Source organism: Botryllus schlosseri, chromosome 5 (assembly GCF_051294905.1).
Source record: "Botryllus schlosseri isolate E-star chromosome 5, Bs_hap1, whole genome shotgun sequence".
NCBI classification, from domain to species: domain Eukaryota; kingdom Metazoa; phylum Chordata; class Ascidiacea; order Stolidobranchia; family Styelidae; genus Botryllus; species Botryllus schlosseri.
In genome coordinates, this window is record NC_137240.1 from 8894137 (window position 1) to 8913378 (window position 19242).

General features: G+C 41.1%; 3 protein-coding genes and 1 long non-coding RNA gene across 4 annotated transcripts in view; 3 read left to right on the top strand and 1 right to left on the bottom strand.

Annotated features, from left to right (window-relative positions):
* LOC145438922 (uncharacterized) overlaps positions 1–19242 on the top strand; it is a 254138-nt gene that overhangs the window by 59162 nt on the left and 175734 nt on the right. The window lies entirely within an intron of this gene.
* LOC145438943 (uncharacterized) overlaps positions 1–19242 on the top strand; it is a 118730-nt gene that overhangs the window by 20428 nt on the left and 79060 nt on the right. The gene's annotated exons all lie outside the window — the stretch shown is intronic.
* LOC145438930 (alkaline phosphatase-like) lies at positions 4788–18353 on the top strand. Its single transcript, XM_080316326.1, has 11 exons — positions 4788–4887; positions 9560–9673; positions 9798–9919; positions 9984–10158; positions 10816–10991; positions 11061–11268; positions 11332–11484; positions 12237–12416; positions 14437–14616; positions 15881–16028; positions 16576–18353. Exons 1-11 carry the CDS (start codon positions 4815–4817, stop codon positions 16742–16744), a joined length of 1698 nt encoding a protein of 565 aa, XP_080172452.1. The 5' UTR covers positions 4788–4814; the 3' UTR covers positions 16745–18353.
* LOC145438944 (metabotropic glutamate receptor 8-like) overlaps positions 18208–19242 on the bottom strand; it is a 29561-nt gene continuing 28526 nt past the window's right edge. The window contains exon 24 of the mRNA XM_080316343.1: positions 18208–19218. Coding sequence (XP_080172469.1) covers positions 18980–19218 — 239 coding nt within the window. The 3' untranslated portion in view covers positions 18208–18979. The remainder of the gene's footprint in view (positions 19219–19242) is intronic.

Here is a 19242-nt window from a genome sequence, read left to right on the forward strand (position 1 = left end):
TTGAAATGAAGCCAACATATACAGTATGCAACCGTTTTTGCAATTATATGGTGCAAGAGAGTGACATTTAGAGGTTTTGATCCAGGGATATCCAGAAAGTTCTAGATAGTAGTTGATTATCGTAATGATGGTATCCATGAGATTTTATGGTAGTCAGTCTGCAGAGTCGAGGTAAAATTGCCTTATCCAGATGAATGTGCTACCGCCGAGAGTCGTTTACAGTCTTCTGCGCCGAAGGCCGTGTGTTTTAACCGACCACGTCAACTCGAACCAAGCACCTTGTCGTGCTACCTTGCTCATTGCACACTGCCACCAGACGCATCGGCTGCTCTGGCAACTACGAATACAATGCGTGCCGCAAGAAAGCACCTTGCAGCAAACTATACCGGCCATCCACAAATCCGGATCGCAAAAGCACTTCGTTAGCCCATTCTAAAAAACGTTGATCTTGGGCCCCACAGGGTGAAAATACCATCGCCCGAGACCTTGCAGTTGGGTGGATGTTTTCACCTGTACTTGTGAGCACATTCATTCTACTTAGTGTGAGCAGAGAGATTATCCAGCTTAATCGCGCCAATAGCGAAAATATCGATTATTCATGACTGAATCGGTATCCTTGCTGCCGAATGTTTGGCACACCTTTCGAAGTCCCAAGTTAGCCTAAACTTCATTATGGGTTGGTATGTCGTAGCATGGTAATGGCTGAAGCAGAAATGCCTATTTCTATGAACCATGCGTATTTTTCGGAGAAGGGCACCTAATATAAGCAATACATGTAGTGATACTAAATCGCGCAATGCGCGATAAGAACTTGAAAAATGTAGGAAAAAGTTTCAGAAAAATACGTTATGATTTATGCTCATTTGCAAAATAATTGGGTTTGGGTGCCCCAGTTACGATCCTGCACAAAATGAATGGATTGAAAACGAATGATCGCGCAAAATGCGCTGTTTAGCGATGAGTCAACTCGTGTCTGTTCTGTACTTGTCGCTCACATGTCGTCAAATGACACGTCTTGAACTTTAAGTCAAATTAAACATGTTTCCGGTCCTAATGTTACCTCATGAAGTTCTGAATAATTTCAAAATTTTATGTTTTATTTATTTCATCAATGGACAAGCCTTCAACATTGCATCTTGAAATAAAGGTATAAAATTGTAATATACCTGGCGGACCGGCAGGAATGTCTTCGCGGACCGGCGGTTGAGAACCACTGATCTAAAGGACATTACTTTATACAATCCCCTTATTTTTCTTCTGGATTCCAGGTCCGACGAACTAAATTCCAATGAAGCCGAGTGTCTAAAACGTCGTAAAGTTAAGAATCGCTAGAACGCCCGTAAATCAGCAGGGATGTAGCAGTTCGCTGGTTAGTGACCGGTGCCTGGATATTATCCGGAAATATGTTCCCATTGCATTTACAGACATGGCTTGAGGCGTAAAACATTGGCATTCCAATGCAGAATGGCACAGAAATGCTAATCTAAACACGTACCCTTGTGTGACGGTATTTTCGACACGGGAATTCCGTGTAGGGATGAGGTTTTGAAAACAAGCAAGCGGTCAGATAGGATCGAAAATAGTAGAAATGGTTAGGGCTTCGGTTTGGAAGGCTTCGCGTCGAGTCACAGAATGTTCGGGTATGGCTCATCATGACGCCACAACAGCAAATAACATAGTGCCATAATATATTGCCAGTTTTACATCACAATAAAGATTATTCGGTATGCTTTTGTCCATATCTATTTCATCGTACTTTGCGAAAATGCTGTACGAGTGCAGGCTCATCTCGACTTCACAAATATGACGTTTACACTTACGTGCGTGGCTTGTACTACATGTTTCGTATATGCTGCGTTACGACCATTCGCGGTTTACAGCCGTCCACGGTGGAAAAGAGCATCGATACTATAATTTAGTGGTAAGGAGCGTATAATTTCAGTACTAGGAAGAATCATTTCTCACTACCCGACTCGAATCACCAGAATTAATACTTGATTCAGATTAGAGTACTCGGATCATTTCGCCCAGCCCTAATAATACTTGAGCATCACTTTCTCGTGAGAGAATTCATCTTCACGTTTAGCTTCACCTTTGCGAAATATGCTTCATGGTCACGGTCCTATGCCCTCTCCTTTAAGTAAATTGTAGAGGGAGAATATGATACCCAACTTAGATGCTATAAATTGGGACGCAAATCGGTCATTTGTCACTGGACTTCGCGTTTGCGAAGGAATAAGAAAGAAGATCCATCGCGACGAAGCTGTAGCATGGTAATCGGGTATTCGCAACGATGATATAAGCTACCGTGTCAATGCTTAACGGTGACGTTCCTACGAATACTCCTATAGACAGTTTCGTTGTTCGACAGATTCATTTTTCGATATTTGAGAACATTGAGGCGGACGCAAATTGGTTCGACACAGTATAGTCATTACCCTTTGATATTGTGTCCGCACTACAAATGATGACCCTACTGACTCAACGGCGGACCTAAGGACAGAAGTACAAGCCGCGTATATTAGACGACCATCAGCGTTTCGAGCAGCGGTTGTAAACCCAGACAGATGAATCAGTAAATCTACTTTTTTGAGCTCTTGACAGCATCTTGTCTTACGTCGGACCCAACGCCCTTTATACTAGCATCTATATGAATTCTGTATTTAGTACTGACTATATCGAAGTGTCAGGTGGGCATTGATCGGCCAATAGCTGCGAAGTATGTATCTGGAGCGATATGGTTATTATTTAGCCCTTAACAATACTGAGTTCATGCATTCAGAATTTAGATAGCGAGATCATATTTGACTGCATTTGTGTGGTGCGTTGTAGTCTAGTCCAGTGGTTCTCAACCGACGACCCGCAGACCGGTGCCGGTCCGTGGCAAGTTTCCTGCCGGTCCGCGACGTATATCAAAATTTTAAGTCTCAATTCTAAAATGCGGCAAGACGGACGCCTGTACATTCATTAGAGAAATAAAACTTCAAATTATAAATTTTGTGAAAAGTTTGGACCGTATATTTCTGCATCGTCTCGTAACAGAGATTTCATGATCTACTGTGGGCGTGTGCAACAATTGTGCAAATGTTGTAGGAAACTATTTAAAAGTAGTCCACGACTCAATGCGCACAAGTTATATCTGAAAGCTGCGGATGACTTTTAAACAATCGTTTAATTCCGACATTGCAGTTGAGCGATTTTAGCAGTAATCATTCCTTTCAAAGGATACCGAACAATCACAATCATGTTAGTGGCCTTTAATAGGACTTCGCGAGCTTCGCCTTGCGTAAACTTCAACAGAATCACGCATAAATATGTGCCACCAAAAAGCAGCATTAAAGGAAGTTTACAATGTTACATTTGAGTTGCATACATCTGTCGTGATTGAAGTTGAGGTTAATTTTGATATTTGAAGGTTTACCGGTCCGCGACATTTTTTTTTAAATTTACCTGCCCGCGAAGCCAAAAAGGTTGAGAACCACTGGTCTAGTCTACTCTATTCTCCGTACAATACGGAACCAAGTTATTCATTGGAAAATTGACGTTTATAGATATTCGAGCTATTCCGTAACCGTACAAAAACGACGATATCGCTTATAGACTTGCCATCAACAAACGCGCATCACGTAATTCCATGTGCAATACAATATTGTGGTGCAGACTAGTTCGTCGTTACGAAAGATATTAGAGAAACCTGTGCTTCGTTGCTAAGCATGGCCAGCACGCTAACAATTGTGAGTTCCGCTCAAGATTTCTAAGACACTGCAGTGTTTTGTAGAATAAAGAAAACATATGGACAAACGTCCAACAAGCTTGGGATTATCATTGCAGTGCTTGTTAATTTATTTCATTGGTGTCCTGACTGACATGGATATACGATACCAATCACCGGTGTAATCCAAACGATTGATACCAATCCTCACAAAGAAAACACTTACGAAAATGTAGCATAATAAGGTTTTTAAACTCGTGCCTTCGTTTCAACGAAATCCCTTCTATTTCATAAGGTGATGAGTAGGAATCGTCATGTAAGTTCTCCATCCAATCACTTTAGATTCTACATTTACAGAAAATTGAATGATTCAATCAGATCCCACTATTTTAGTACCATCTAATTATTCAATTTTCGGTATATATAGATTCTGAGGTGTGTTGCATTTAAAATTCATGTCAATTAAGCGAAGGTGTTGATGATCCAATATCGACCAACGCGCAATTAGTAAAGCAATGCTAAATGTTGTGTCGTGCTGTATTTGATGCTGGGGTGGAGAAAAACGTATATCCTGATTTAGCTTTGTGCAAAGTGCTGGTTGATATTAACTGCTGATGTCTCAGTTTCTGGCGTACACCGATTTAGCAATTAGGTCACCACATGTTGGAGATATTTTCATCTAAACGACTGAGATAGCTTGATAATGCGTATATTTCAATTGGTTTGTAGTCAAACCCTCGCATGCATTTCGCATCGAATAATCGCTGATCAGGAATGATGAGTATGCAATCTGTGATCCATTATTTCATAAATAACAGTGCAATGTACCGCATGGTACATAGCGTGAAAAAATACTTCGATACGTAACCATTATAACGCGTGATCGGGGCTCACTTTGAAGTTTTAAAATATCGCCATCAACGTGAATTATCGCATCATGTAATAATTTTAATTTGCAAGGGATTCAGCGTGACAACATTTTTGTGCGTGCATACTGCATATGCATTAGAAATTGTATATTTTGGCTTTGTATTTATAAAAATGTAAGTCCGTTAACTAAAATGTATATTTGTAAAACAGGTATTATACGGTAACAGAGATAATGAATAGAAAAATATTATTTAATGGGTTCATTTGCTCGGTAGTATTTCTGGACGTGGCATCTGCTTCATATGGTAAGTCGATTTTTTATGTCAGTTCATTTCCGACGTGTCGTATACACGACGTATAGCTACTGCCTAGTTATTGCTTGTCATGAATCGTAACCGGGGTGTGTGGTACCTGGGAATAAGATATGCATCAAAGTTGCCTCCAAGCTATCCGTGTCGATAATGATTTATCGTTACGGTACCGCGTCGTCTATACGTCAGTACTATGGATTTCTATGATTATGGGTGTCGTTGAGAATCACGTCAAGTGACTTCATTAGGTGGATATCGCGCCGATAAACAGTCACCATTGTTGCGCATAATCTCATGAAGTGGCTGCATCTGCATTCGCGGAAAATATAATTCCTTGTGAGTAATCAATCGTGGGAATGATGGCTATTGCGTATCACTCGTGGACAGAAAATGGAGAATTTTCAGAACCGCTTATTTCAATTGCCGTTGACAGTCTACAGACAGCGGCATTTCCGCTGGGTTCACTCGGTGTTTCGCGAATTAAACAATGCCTATGCTATATTGGTCGGGCAGCATGTGGTAGTATACTATTCGACTGATTACATATTCTAAGGAGATCAAATCGGTAGTGGTATAGGCGGGTGTTTGAGAGAAATTCTCGAACTGGGATTTGTCCGTATAGCAATAGTCATAGGCGCCGACTTTTATCTTTTTACGAGGTGGCGAAGTCTTGTGACATCATAATTGTTACATATCGATGACGTCATCGTCACACTAAAACGCACTTTACTATATACCGCTGGCGCACGTGCAGCGTTAAACCATTCGTATGACGTTTTAATACCGGCCCTGCACTCATTAATATCAAACCATGCAGTCGAAAGTGTAACTGCGGCCTGTGCTACCAGTCCGTCCGACGGAATGCATCGAACGACAATCAGAATTTACGTCACTGAGAATCTGGAATTGTATCAACGCTACTCACGCGCGACGCGCAGTGTGAGTAACGAAATATACTACGCACTGGCCTGCCAAGTAACACACGACAACTCTCGAATATTTCAAGCAGACAATAATGATGATTACAAACGCGAAATCGTGCACCCAATCAGTAATTCGTAATTGTCTCTTGCGCTTTCTTGGCTTACTTCGCGTTGACCAACTCGCATCGCGGCAATTATTTGCAGATTGAAAGAGCGATTTGGGCGGCATTGGTGCATTTCTCGATTTACGTTTGCGAAGCATTTCGGGAGTACATCGGTCAATTCGTAAATTCAATTTGCATGTCGACGGCCGCCAACACATACTAATTAAATTACGTGTTGATGTTGATAGCCGCACAAATTTGCTTCTACGGCCGCAGGTTCCACCGCGTACGTGCAGAGTTGAACCATTCGCGTGACGTTTTAGGGTGAAGATAATAAAGTTGGATTAGCAGTGTAGTCGATTAGCGCGTTCGTCAGGATTTATCAATCCAGGATTAAGTAAGCTGGTTGATCGCGGCACAAAAAGTTGGTGTTAATCGCATCTTGTTAGCTGTACCGTACGAATTTGACACGACTTTCATTTCGCGATGAGGATAATTCTACCTATTACAGTGGCAGTATCGGCATTAGCAGGCTGCTGTTTCATTATGGAGATTGTGGGATCTATAGTTTCATTCAACAACCAGTAGCCTATATGTGTAACGCATATTCGCATTATGATGTAACAGATGACGCCAATTGATTGAAAACTCGGGTCACAGGAACTGAACACCGCGCGTAACCTTCTTGAACTTCATGCGGCGTGATTAGCAGTATTCAATCACACGATTAGCATTCTTTCGGACCAGCTAACTTTATTATCACCGCCTAAAATGGGTCCCGATTAACAGTTTTTAATCACATGATTAGCATTCTCCCAGATCAGTTAAATTTATTATCTCCGCCCTTAATATCGACCATGCACTCATTAATATCAAACCATGCAGTCGATTATTAAAAGGGATCTTGAAACGGTACGATCATTCGAAAGTGTAACTGCTGCCTGCGCTACCGACGGAATGCATCGAACAAAAGTCAGAATTCACGTTACTGATAATCTGCAGTTGCATCAATGTCATTCACGCGCAATTCGCCGTGTTGAGTAACCACATACACTACGCACGGGCCTAGCAAGTAACACACAACTCTCGAATATTTCAAGCAGACAATAATGATGATTACAAACGCGAAATCGCGCAGCGAATCAGTAATTGTTTATTGCGGTTTCTTGCTACGCGTTGACCAACTCGCATCGCGGCAATTGTTTGCTGATTATTTTCCCGTTATACGTTCGCGAAGCATTTCGGGAGTACATTGGTCAATTCGCAAATTCAATTTGCATGTCAACGGCCGCCAACGCATGCTAATTAAATTACGTGTTGATGTTGATAGCCGCACAAATTTGCTTCTACGGCCGCAGGTTGGTCACCCCTGGGCTAGAATTAATTCCACTTCCGGGCGCATGCCGCAATCTTATCAATAGAAATCTGCTGTCTACCTAATGCCTAACAGTTGCTGTCTACCTAATGCCTAACAGTTTAATATTCGATATTGTTGTTCTCGATAATAGTACATCCAGCAATCAAGTTAATCGTTGTTCAAACGAATCGAATAAAACAAGATATTTGTGCCCACCAGAATCTTGTGATGCATCAATATTTGACAATGGCATAGCATGGCCTACTGCACGTTAATAATGAAAGGAACACTGAAAATGACTTCGTGCGACAATTTCGGAGTACGAATGTATCCAGTCGATAACAAGTAATATGGATGATCGGATGATGGCAAATGAGAAAGCGTGTCTTCTAATCAGAATCGCCACGAATGGGTTTTGAGTCTGACACCGTATTGAGTAGCTTTCGTCGCGACAATTGTTTTCTCACTATATCGGTGTTTAGGCTGTATTGCTGCGTTTCCCGATTAATGTCACTGGCAAAGCCTTGTTAGAGAAACGAATCTGGGCAGAAATGAATTCTAATTTTCAGGCACACACCCTCCAATTTCGCGCTCCGATTCCCAAGACTATTACGAAGCTAGCTAGCTCATGAATGGTTTTGTATATGAATATGGGCACACATAATCTAGATTTTCAGAAAAGCAGAACGTCTGCTTGGGCGCCTGGTCGGGAAAGGAGATCTAGGATGGTGCTTCTCAGTACACGATAGGCGCGTAGCCAGTCGAAGAATGAGGGGGACTTTGATTTTTTTTCAAATTAACTAATATAACGTCAATTCAATTCGGATCAAGTACATGTGTAAATGGCGATCATATAATCTCTCCGTATTGACGATTTTAGGCGTATGATAAGATGATGAGTCCGGGAGTGGTGTCAATTAGCGAGTCCCTGATATCTGGTGAACAATTAAATACGCGCGCGTATAACGCAGTCTCGGCGACAGTTCTCGGAAATCTGAACTTGATGGCACCGATTTCAAACCTTAGTCGTCTTTCAGAACCCGAGCCATGATACACATCTTCTGATCGTTACGTTCAAGTATTAGTCAGTGGGAATCAATTACACACGTTAAAGTCTGTTTGCAGCGATTCGATGTTACCCAGTTTCGCGATGTCGCTTTTTAATGAATATGACATAAAACAAACACTAATTAGCGTAAACTCGACCGCATTGTCTCAAAACCAGGGAGAAATAAAAGTCAAAGCATGTTATGCCCGAGACGCGATAGTTAGGCCAGCAATGATAGCTTTCGCACCAGGCCTATTATTGCAGATGCTATTGTGTAGGCCAGCGATGATATCGTGCACACCAGGCCGAAGCCGCCAATGCAGATGCGATTGCGCAGGAAAGCGATGATATAGTGTGAACTAGGCCTATTGCAGATGCGATTGCTCAAGCCTGCGGAACCAGGCTAGCTCGATACGCGATAAATCAGGCTAGCGACGATTGCCACGCGCACGGGAATGAATGACCTAATTTAGCGACCATCTCAGCGGGAGATCATCACAGACTTTTCTCCCTAATTGACAACACGTTTCTCGCAAATCAGCCGCGCGGAACACTGATAACGCAATTATTGAATTGCAACTGAGTATTAGAGTTAAAATGATCATTTCAAAATGACGGGGTTTCGCGTTTCAAATAGGGAATTTCGACCCCCGAAACCCCCTTGGCTATCATCCTGGCACACGCGCGTATCGAAATCGAAGACGTCGCTAACGAGGTCGCGTCGATTCGCCTGATTACCAATTACTGGTCACAAATCACTTAGGCGTTTGAGCATTTTGTACGAGGTGGCCGCCACCTCGTAAATGTGGTCACGAGGTGGCTGCGCCACCTCGTAACCGCGTAAGTCGGCGCCTATGGCAATAGTTCATATGAGTAGTGGGATCTGTGGGATCCATAACATATTTACGTCATCCCGAGATTACTTTTTCAACAACCATACTTATCATAATTTTCGTTACTTCTTCCTCGGTTTTCCTTAATAGCTTTTGAATCGGTATTGCTTTCAGCCGTTTTCGACCACGGTGTATTACTTACAGCCTACACGGTTCCAATTATATATTATATGAAATTCATTCATAATTAGCCGGATATAGAAACACTAGCTTAAATAAGTAATTTTGGTTAGTAATTTTTTGTTGTCTTTTTAGTCTATTCTCGCTAAAAATACTAATGGATCGCATCCACGTAGTTAAGGTCGATGATTAAGATTGGTAATGATATAATCATATTTTAGATGCCGAAAAGACAACAGAATATTGGAAGGCCTCTGCTAAGCAGGAGCTGATCCAAGCGCTTGAAGCCCAGAAACTGAATCGCAATGTTGCCAAGAACATTATTCTGTTCGTCGGTAAGTACATGATCACTTTCTCATTGCAATTTTACTATTAACAATACGGGAACGTGATACAGATTTCAAATTCACCTTCACTTTTTCCTAACAGAAAATGCAGCCATTTTCTATTCTTTTGCAGGAGACGGCTTGGGCGTGTCTACGTTGACAGCAGGGCGTATACTCAAAGGACAATTAACTGGTGCAAAAGGAGAAGAGACATCGCTTGCCATAGACAAACTAAAGCATGTTGGTCTGAGTAAGGTGATGCAGAGAGGAATCCTAAAATGTGGGGCACTGTACTGTAACACTTTATTATTTTATTCAGGTGTACTCCTTAGACAAGCAAGTCCCAGATTCAGCGTCAACAGCTACCGCGTTTCTTACTGGCGTGAAGGCCAACTACTTTACGCTTGGATTGAATGGTGAGGTGGAATTCGAAAATTGTTCAAGCGCTAAAGGAAACGAAGTAGTCTCCGTTTTGGTAGACTCCTACAAAGCAGGTGTGCATAACTTTACTCAAACTTCGACTCGATCTATTTTTATATTTAAATTTGAGAATTAGAAATTGCCATAACTATGCCGAGATTATTGGATAATGTCGAAATGTTCGGTAAGTGAAACTTTCTTTATTGAGGATCGGTCTGTTCGTGTAGGCAAATTAACAAAGAGCCACTTCACTGTAGCAGTTGCGATTACCCCGGGTCGGTGGTACTCAGATAGCGATATTTTCAGAAGATTGCGAGAACCTTTCGGTAGACCGCGCATAAATATTAATCGTATGCTATGTGGGGCGAAACGGGCTTTATTGACACTAAATTAGCTTCAGTACAAACCAAACTTACACCATCATTGGAATAATAATATACATGCTGCATTGCTACATGTCGACCTTTTTTGGCAAGCAAGCTCGTAAGTGCGGTTTATTTCGGGTGTGGCGGGAGTGCTGACCCTTTTTCTGGTCATCAGGTGTAGATCGCTTTGTAATCTGCATCCGAAAAGTAGATCGCACCGCACCGAATGGTGAGAATCCCTGCCCATGATAATAAATGCCCTGGTTTCGCTGCTAAATAATAGTTCTACAACTGCTAATCATTGATTCTGCGGCTTAGCATTGGCTTGAATTGAGTAGTTGTGTGATTCAATCCCGTTACTTTCAGGTAAATCAACGGGAATAATCAGTACCACGTCACTCGTGCACGGAACACCAGCGCCAGCATACGCACACAGCGCTTCTCGGGACTGGCTCGACGATGTCAGCATGCCAGACGAAGCCAAATTAGCAGGATGCAAGGACATTGCCACGCAATTTTACGAGGCCTCCGACATGATTACAGTAAGACCCCATACGCAGCGCCAGCGCATATACTTTGAACCATGTTTCCAATGCGAATTCTATTCTAAGGTCATGCTATCTGGTGGACGTCAACATATGCAACCGAGAACAACTCCGGATCCAGAGTATCCGGACAAGTCTGGTGTGAGACGAGATGGAAAGGATCTCATCAAAATGTGGGAAGACAAAATGAAGAAAAACGGCGAGGTTCCAAAATACATCTGGAACAAGAAACAATTCGACACCTTGAATATAGCTCGCACTGACCGAATTTTAGGTGCGTTAAATACGCTCGCTTTTGGAAACATTTTACTGATTTTCTATATCCTTTTCGCGAAAGGTCTTTTTGAGCCAGAGTTTATGCGATTTGACATTGAACGGCGGCGGGATGGCGCCGGTGAGCCGTCTTTGGCTGAAATGACAGAAACCGCGATCAAAATGCTCCGTAAAAATGACAACGGTTACTTTTTACTGATCGAAGGAGGGAGAATTGGTAAGATTGTGTGCTTACAGGATTTTTAACGACTTATTCCTAATGTATAGCCTAATAAATGAAACACGAGTAGGCCACATCGCATTCATTTCATAGTATATAGTACTACTCTATGGGTGTACAGTACATACGTCAACGTGCATTTTGGAACCGAAGTGTGGCATTACTTTCAAGTAACTATGTACTGCTTGAACGTATATGACTTTTAATTTCCAAAGTCCATGCTTGAAGACGAGAACTGGCATGAATATATGGAACTGAATGTCAACACTATGTACTCCCTCTTTTGCTTCGATTTTTTGTGGAGGATTCTCAAAATCCAGCAATTGCGTTTTACAAATTGCACTTTCTAGAATTCTATCATATATATTTCCCATGTGGTAACACCAAGCCATTAAAATTGAGAGTGCACAGTGCTTTCAAATTGAATTATATGGATGGAAATAATTAGCTCAGCAGCACCCAATTCTCGAAACTTGAAAACTGACATCCCGCTACATATTGGCCTCTTTCGTCAGCATCCTGCTCCGACAGCTTCATTCACCTCGGGATATGTTGATAGCTGGGCTTATGTCAATAGTAATAGGTACATTTCGAAAGGTATCGGTAATGACATTCGTAAAGATAATAATTGGGTCAATGAAACGCATGTGATGGGCCTGTGCTTCGCCATCCAGTGTAAGTTGCTCGTGGCGGCCTATAACAATATCCGATGTCAGAAATGATATTTCTGTATGATCCATTTCATATAGATCACGGACATCATGCGACGATCGCATCTTTAGCGCTGTTCGATGCAATTGCCTTCGACAACGCAATAGCAAAAGCTGTCGAGATGACCTCAGATACAGATACCCTCATCATAGCCACTGCGGACCACAGTCACCCGTTTACCATCAGTGGATTCACAGATCGCGGTAGTAATATATTCGGTGAGATATGAATCATCCATTTCGACATTGCATCCATGTAGGGGAGATGTGGTACCGATGGATCAAAAATTGCAAAATGATCTCTGCCCTCAAATCTTCAGCCAAGAATAGCAGATCTTTTGCTGTCTCAGCACTTCGATACAAGCTCTACCTATCGCGGACATTTACATGAATATCCGCCTTTTCAAAAAATATTTATAAACGTTTAAAGTTTGTTGCTCGAACGTGTTATCGGTCCCCACCCGGAGGGTCCAAAGGCACACGACCATGGGACCTATGAGACATACGCTCAAAAACTCAAATTTGTTAACTTGTTTTGTTGTGTACTATAAGCTAAGCTACAGCACGCCAATGAAGAATGTTTCGTCGCGATCTTCAAGAATAAAATAGATTATACCAACTCAAATGTTGGCATAAAATCATGTTTTGATTTACGCCTAAACTTACAAAATTAATGCCACATACATGTTACCCGCAAATCGACCTTTTGACTTTCAAATACCTCGTAATAGCGATAAAACACCACAGGTAACTATGATTTACAGCCTATATATATGTAGGCGAGTTTCTGTTAAGTGATCAGTTGGTCTATCTATTCTGCTTGATTTGGCTATGGTACCATAGGTCCCCCACCCCATAAATAATGTAATTGACTTGAAAATAGTCCACTCGAGGATGGTATTGATTCAGAAAATATGCGCCATTATATACCCTTATACAAGCCCTATACTTCACATCAGAATTATGGCGGGTTTGTTAGTCTGAAAGGTGATATAGAAAAATACAAATGTCGATCTAAATTTACTTTACACCCCCTAAAACGTAAATCATTCGTCACAGACCCATAAATCACGCAGGTCGGATTTTTTTGCATGTGAGGAAAGATTCTGTCAGCATGTAATTGCAGACAAATTCGCGGAGTGTAATCATGGAATTATCATGGAGAATTTTTCAAGTATTTTCGGTCCCAGTGATCCATCGGTACCACATCTCCCCTATAATGTATATTTTGCAACTATTACGTGTCTGGTTTTGATTCCGACTACAATTATTTTGTAAACGGAAAACTATGTAGCAGTACATTAAACTCGATTTCACAATCTCACTGCACTGGGATGGCATGAAATTGTCGTCCTTGAGTACTTTTGGTGCAAAGGTTTCCATGTTGTATCTGGGTATTTCTTTGGCGCGTAAATAAGGTGTGGGGTTAGTACGATCAGGGCCGCAATTTTGTACCATGCCTTATTCGAATCAACGTAACACATTTAGGTTGACTGTGCACATCGGCCAAGCTGTAGTAGCAGGGCGGCATAAAATTCCGAATGGATATCTACGTTTCCAACGTATGATTAATAGAGCAAGTTTTTGCAACTTTTGCAACTATTTTACAGCTTCCGGCAGCTTCCTAAATAGTCAAAAGTTGTGTAGTATGGTGTTTTAAGCTGTCTGGATGATTCCTATACTGCAGCTTTCTCCATTTATTTCATGCAACATTTTTTAACTTTTTTCGGTTTTTCATGCATATTTTTGCCAGTTTTTTAGATTTTTCATGCTGGAAACATTTGGCACCATCTGTAAATTGATCGCTTGATTATTTCACTGTCGTTTAAATTTGAGGTCCTTTCTGATTTGACGTACATTCAGGCTAGACCGCCGTAAATTATATTTTCACTTCTGGGTCAATTTTTTCAGGCTATCGATTTTGTTGAAGTCGCCAACACTGAGTTTTGCTACAGTGCCTTGAATACGGATCGATTCGAGTATATCATACCCTAATAATTTCAAGGAACTTGTCCGTGAATGCAACGTTTTAGTGCAACTTTGTGAAAAATGAATGTAACTTTTTACTGCAACTTTTGTGAAAAATAAATGCAACTTTCCACAGATTTGACTGCAACAAAAACTTGCACTAATGATTAAACAAATCGCTCCGCCTGATTACGTTTGTAGCGTAGTAGTAATATACTAACGATGTATCTTGGCAAAACATGATTATTAATGCTCGTAATGGTATACTAAGGCCTCGTCAAGACAAATTCCGTGCCGGAGCTTGCACTTGACAAGAAAACATACACCACGTTAACCTACGCCAATGGAGCAGGATTTCATGGATACCACAGGACCATACCGTTTCTGGGCATTCCTATCCCTGATCTCAGTGAAAAAACGGAACGAAAAAACATTACAGAGGAAGAAGCAGGTATAAGAAATCTTATATTTTCTAATGAAATTTTTCGATACCGTATCATGTCCAATTCGCGATGAATACAGCAAACGTGAGGCAGTATGCCCGTCCGTATTAAGAGTCCGTTGTGTGGCAAACAGAACTACGGTAAGAAAATCAGGAATGCATACTGTCCTCTGAAATTGACCAGTTATATCTCTGGCCAAACTGGAGTGCAGACTGCCATCAGAGATGAACAATAAAGCATGTGCATTAGTATTTGTGAAATGATGACTTCAAGATTATGGCATGATTTGGATTTACGAAACCAGATACACAGTTTGACTATCGGAATCTCTAACAATTTTCATCAATACTCTATTCCTCGAGTGAGTTTTGCGTCGTAATTGGATTGGCGCATGATAGGAAACGAAATTAAATTGGAATGGACACTTAAATCCGGAATAGGATTTTGATTTGATCCTCCGCTTAGCATCTCAGCTTGGCACCGTCGTCGTGACGTGTATCATCTACTTGAGTAGATTTTGAAAATCCCAAAGAGCTTTGTTGGCAGACACAGTTTTCATCGTGTAATCGTCGCCAACCTCCAGATGATACTACAGGAGATAACACAGACTTTTTTTGCTTTCGTGCTACATTTGTCCCACAAATTGCCGATTACTCTCTCAAAATAGTCTCTTTCCGCACATAACAGACGATGCGGATTTATATGAAATTTGAAATATCATATTTATTATACACTGATTTGCAAATAAGGATCGGTTATTATTTCAATTCCGAAGGCCTAAGCCTTGACCCAAAATACAGCTTTATTTAGTTGTATTTTACAATGTCGTTCCGCAGAACCGCACATTCCACATTGGTGGCTGGCGATGGACGATGTCATCTGGTTAAGTCTGAACATTGAATTCTTTTTCAGATTGGATGCTAGTCAAAATAGGGCATCTTTCGTAAAAGACATATTAGACATGCATGATCATGATCATGGATCATCCGAAATTCAACAACAGTCACTGATGAATTAAATGAAATTGATGAAACTTTATGCTTATTTCCACCTTATTATTATCGATACGAAGGCCAAAAATAGATATCCAAAGACAAAAGCATTATTATTAATGAGCTAGAAAGTTAGTCGTATGACTCGATGGTACAACACAAAAAGCGCACTCATGGTCAATAGTTTGGTGAACCCTGACCTGACATGTTAGCTCATCATATACGGTGACATCAATGCAAGTCTCGTTGAGTCGATACTTACAAGGAAATTTATTTCCAGCGAGTCCAGGAACCTACCTCTACCAAACAGCCGTTCCGCTCATTGTCGAGACCCACTCCGGCGAGGACGTAACCATACATGCAAGTGGACCGATGAGTCATTTATTTCATAAAGTTCACGAGCAAAATTATATAGCTGAAGTTATAAGGTGATTATATCTCCGTATTCTGAAGAGCATAAGTATAAATTTTAACGTTGTTGTGGGTATTAGTAAAGGCACTTGTTATGGGCTGTCTTGTCGGATTCGAAAGAATAGCATCGGAAATGGGAAAATTAATTGCGGTAATAAAGGCAAACTACTATTCCAAGAATAGAATTTGAGAAAGAAATATATTTTCAACATTGGAGTGATAATATTAATTTGTTCTGTAACAAGTACAATGACGCCTCAATGTTTCCCAAACAAAATTGAAGGGGCATGTCGCTATATTTTTGTCTGTGTGGCTAATCCGGTAGCACCACCGGTTTCGAACTCTTCTTTTGTTGAAGAGATGGCTATTTTTCGTACATTTAGAGAGAGGAGTGCCGGTCATGTATCTAACTTGGTAGCAATTTAATACTGTCGCCAAAAAAGTACAACAAAGAATATGTTTACTGGCTGCTAAAATGTTACAGCATATCTACCCTATCAACACGTATATATCATAATGATAGACGGATGATTCTAGTAATACACGTATACATCGCCATCTTAGATATGCCGGATGCCTGGGTGATCTGAAGTCTATTTGCGAGAATAGGATTCCTTCAACAGATGATGAGAAAAAAGCATTCGAAATCGACGGAAGGATCGCTACTGTCATATTGGCCTCTGTTTTAGCGCTGACCGCTGCACTTTATCTCAAGAAAACGAGATTTTCATGACATTTTATGCTAGTATGCTCGTCGGCGTCGTACTCATTTTGCATATTTAATAGCCCAAATCACTGCCCCGCGTGCATTTATCACTCAGTGCTGATGTATGCATTCTGTGCATCTCAACGTTAACGTATTTCACCATCATAACACCTCAATCCCTGCCTGAAGATTTACGTAGCCTCCTAGTCGCAATCCAACCAGTGTTGGCTAAATCCTGAGACTATACGAGCCACATTTGACTGTGCAGTATGTGCAATAAGTCGGCAGAACGTGAATCAGATTCATAAACGTATTGGACTGGTACAAATGACTATTGCAATGAATAACCATTATGTCAAGCGTAGACCTCCAATTGTCACAATGTACTGTGTACACAGAGTACGCTCAGTGTACCAGTGTATACAATACACCAGGGGTCGGCAGCCTTCGTATGCAGCGTGCCAAAATTTGTCAATGTCAAAATATTACCTATTGTTGTTCCAATCATTTGTAGTTATGTCATATTTTGCGTTTCAATCAAGGAATTCCACCAACCGCTCGTCTGAATCGTTATGTCTGGCGGTGTCTGTTTGCGTGGAAATACCCAGTGTCGAAATGCCGGTTAATATTATAGTCGCACTCCCACAGGCTGCACAGTGTACAGTGTACACTCCTGGACTAAAGCATCCCAACGGTCTCATGCGATACTAGGGTGCCTTTCTTTCATAATTGTTCATACGATTGGATTAATCTCTGTACGTTATTCATGTTTTTTTATGTATATTTTCTTTATATATATTTTGGGGGTTCCCATAATATGATCAACAAACCATGTCTAAGTAAATCGCTCGAAGCGCGTAGAACATTTTCAAGATAAATCATTTCTGGCCTAAAAGACTGTAGGCCTACTTTTAGATTTACGAACTAACTTTGGGTCATCTTCGAGATTTTTCCATTTTGAAAACTTATGTATGTATAATTGTATATGACTTGACTATTTATTAAAAATGTTTCACTATCCCTGACCTATCAAATGATAAAATGCCACCGAAATAGCTCTTGCTGAATAAGAATACAGATTCCACACATTTACGAAGCATTATACAAATATCTTCGATATCACTTTTAATATATTTTACTTCTACATTCACTCGTTTTCTATATTAATACTCTATTTCACGTAGTATATGTGAATAGTGACAAGATTGAAACTCAACTTCTGATGGGCACAAGTGTATCACATACATCCAACAGCACAGAAATAACGACAAAGTGAAAAATCGACGTATGTAACATCAAGGTTGAGCACAGCAAATCAAAGTCGGATCAACTGTAGTGTTTCGAGATGAGTAGTGATAGTTGCATTTTCGACTTGGGCTACAATTCTTTTACCAACTAGGAATTGTAGATATACATTCTCCTCACCGTCGTAGCAGTGAATACTCGAATGGCCGTAACTCAGCACTCAGCACTCAGTATCCAAAGCATAGTCGCATTCATGGAATTTATATTTCTGTAAGTATTGATCAAGACGCAGAGCAGCATGGTCGCAAAGTGCTGAAATAGTCATATTCAAGAACTGCACAAATTATTTCGACATCATAATTCATCTATGATGTCATAATATGTGGTAGCCTACCCGAAAACTCGACTCAGAGCATATACCCGAATCGGAATCGAGTCACCCAGGTCGATAGCCTCTTGCAGTTTTGCTACAGTAGTTTCAATTGAATGATTTACACCAATACATTCGCAGTACAATATTCAGGACCAGAAAGCCCGATTTTGCTATGATTGCTGAACGAGACTGGAGCAAAGCCCTAGTAAGCCAGCATCGACCCTGGCGGCCGACATAAGGTGTATCACCTCGTATATATAGTAGAAATCCAAGTCATTTGTCCATATTCCACTTCGGAATAACAATATAAGGAGTACGAGGTGCTCAAGCATGCATACATGAAGCGAACACCACAAACGCTCGAACCGCACCACCATTGTTCCAAATCCTAAAAGACGTCATTGTCAAAACCAGCACAACTTCAATCGACCAGCATGCCACAAGTCGAGGCGTAACGCAAAGTTATTTTATGCTTACATATAGCATAAATTTACCTATTGGTGAATGCGAGCTACGGAGCCTCCTCTTAGAAATAGTTCCCAACTTAAACACTCTCGACTATTCGACTACCCTTCTCCCTCAACCAACGACACCCTCAGAAATCGTCTGTTGCTGGAGGAATGTCCAGAGACATCTTAGTGGCGTCATAATACACTGCTAATGCCTGAATCGCCAACGTTCGCGCGTTGCTTTGCATAGGGAATCTCTTCAACCGTGAAGTCGAACGATTGGTTATCGTGATTGCGTAAATTATTGGCCGGCGTCCGGTCCATCCGCATAGCGCGGCGCAGTCGGTTCCGCCAGCGTTTTCCGATTACGAAACTCTTTCGGTTGTTGTTGTTGTTGTTACTGCTGTTTGAATTGGCGTCTAATACACTTGTCTCTGTATGGACGAATAGAAACTATT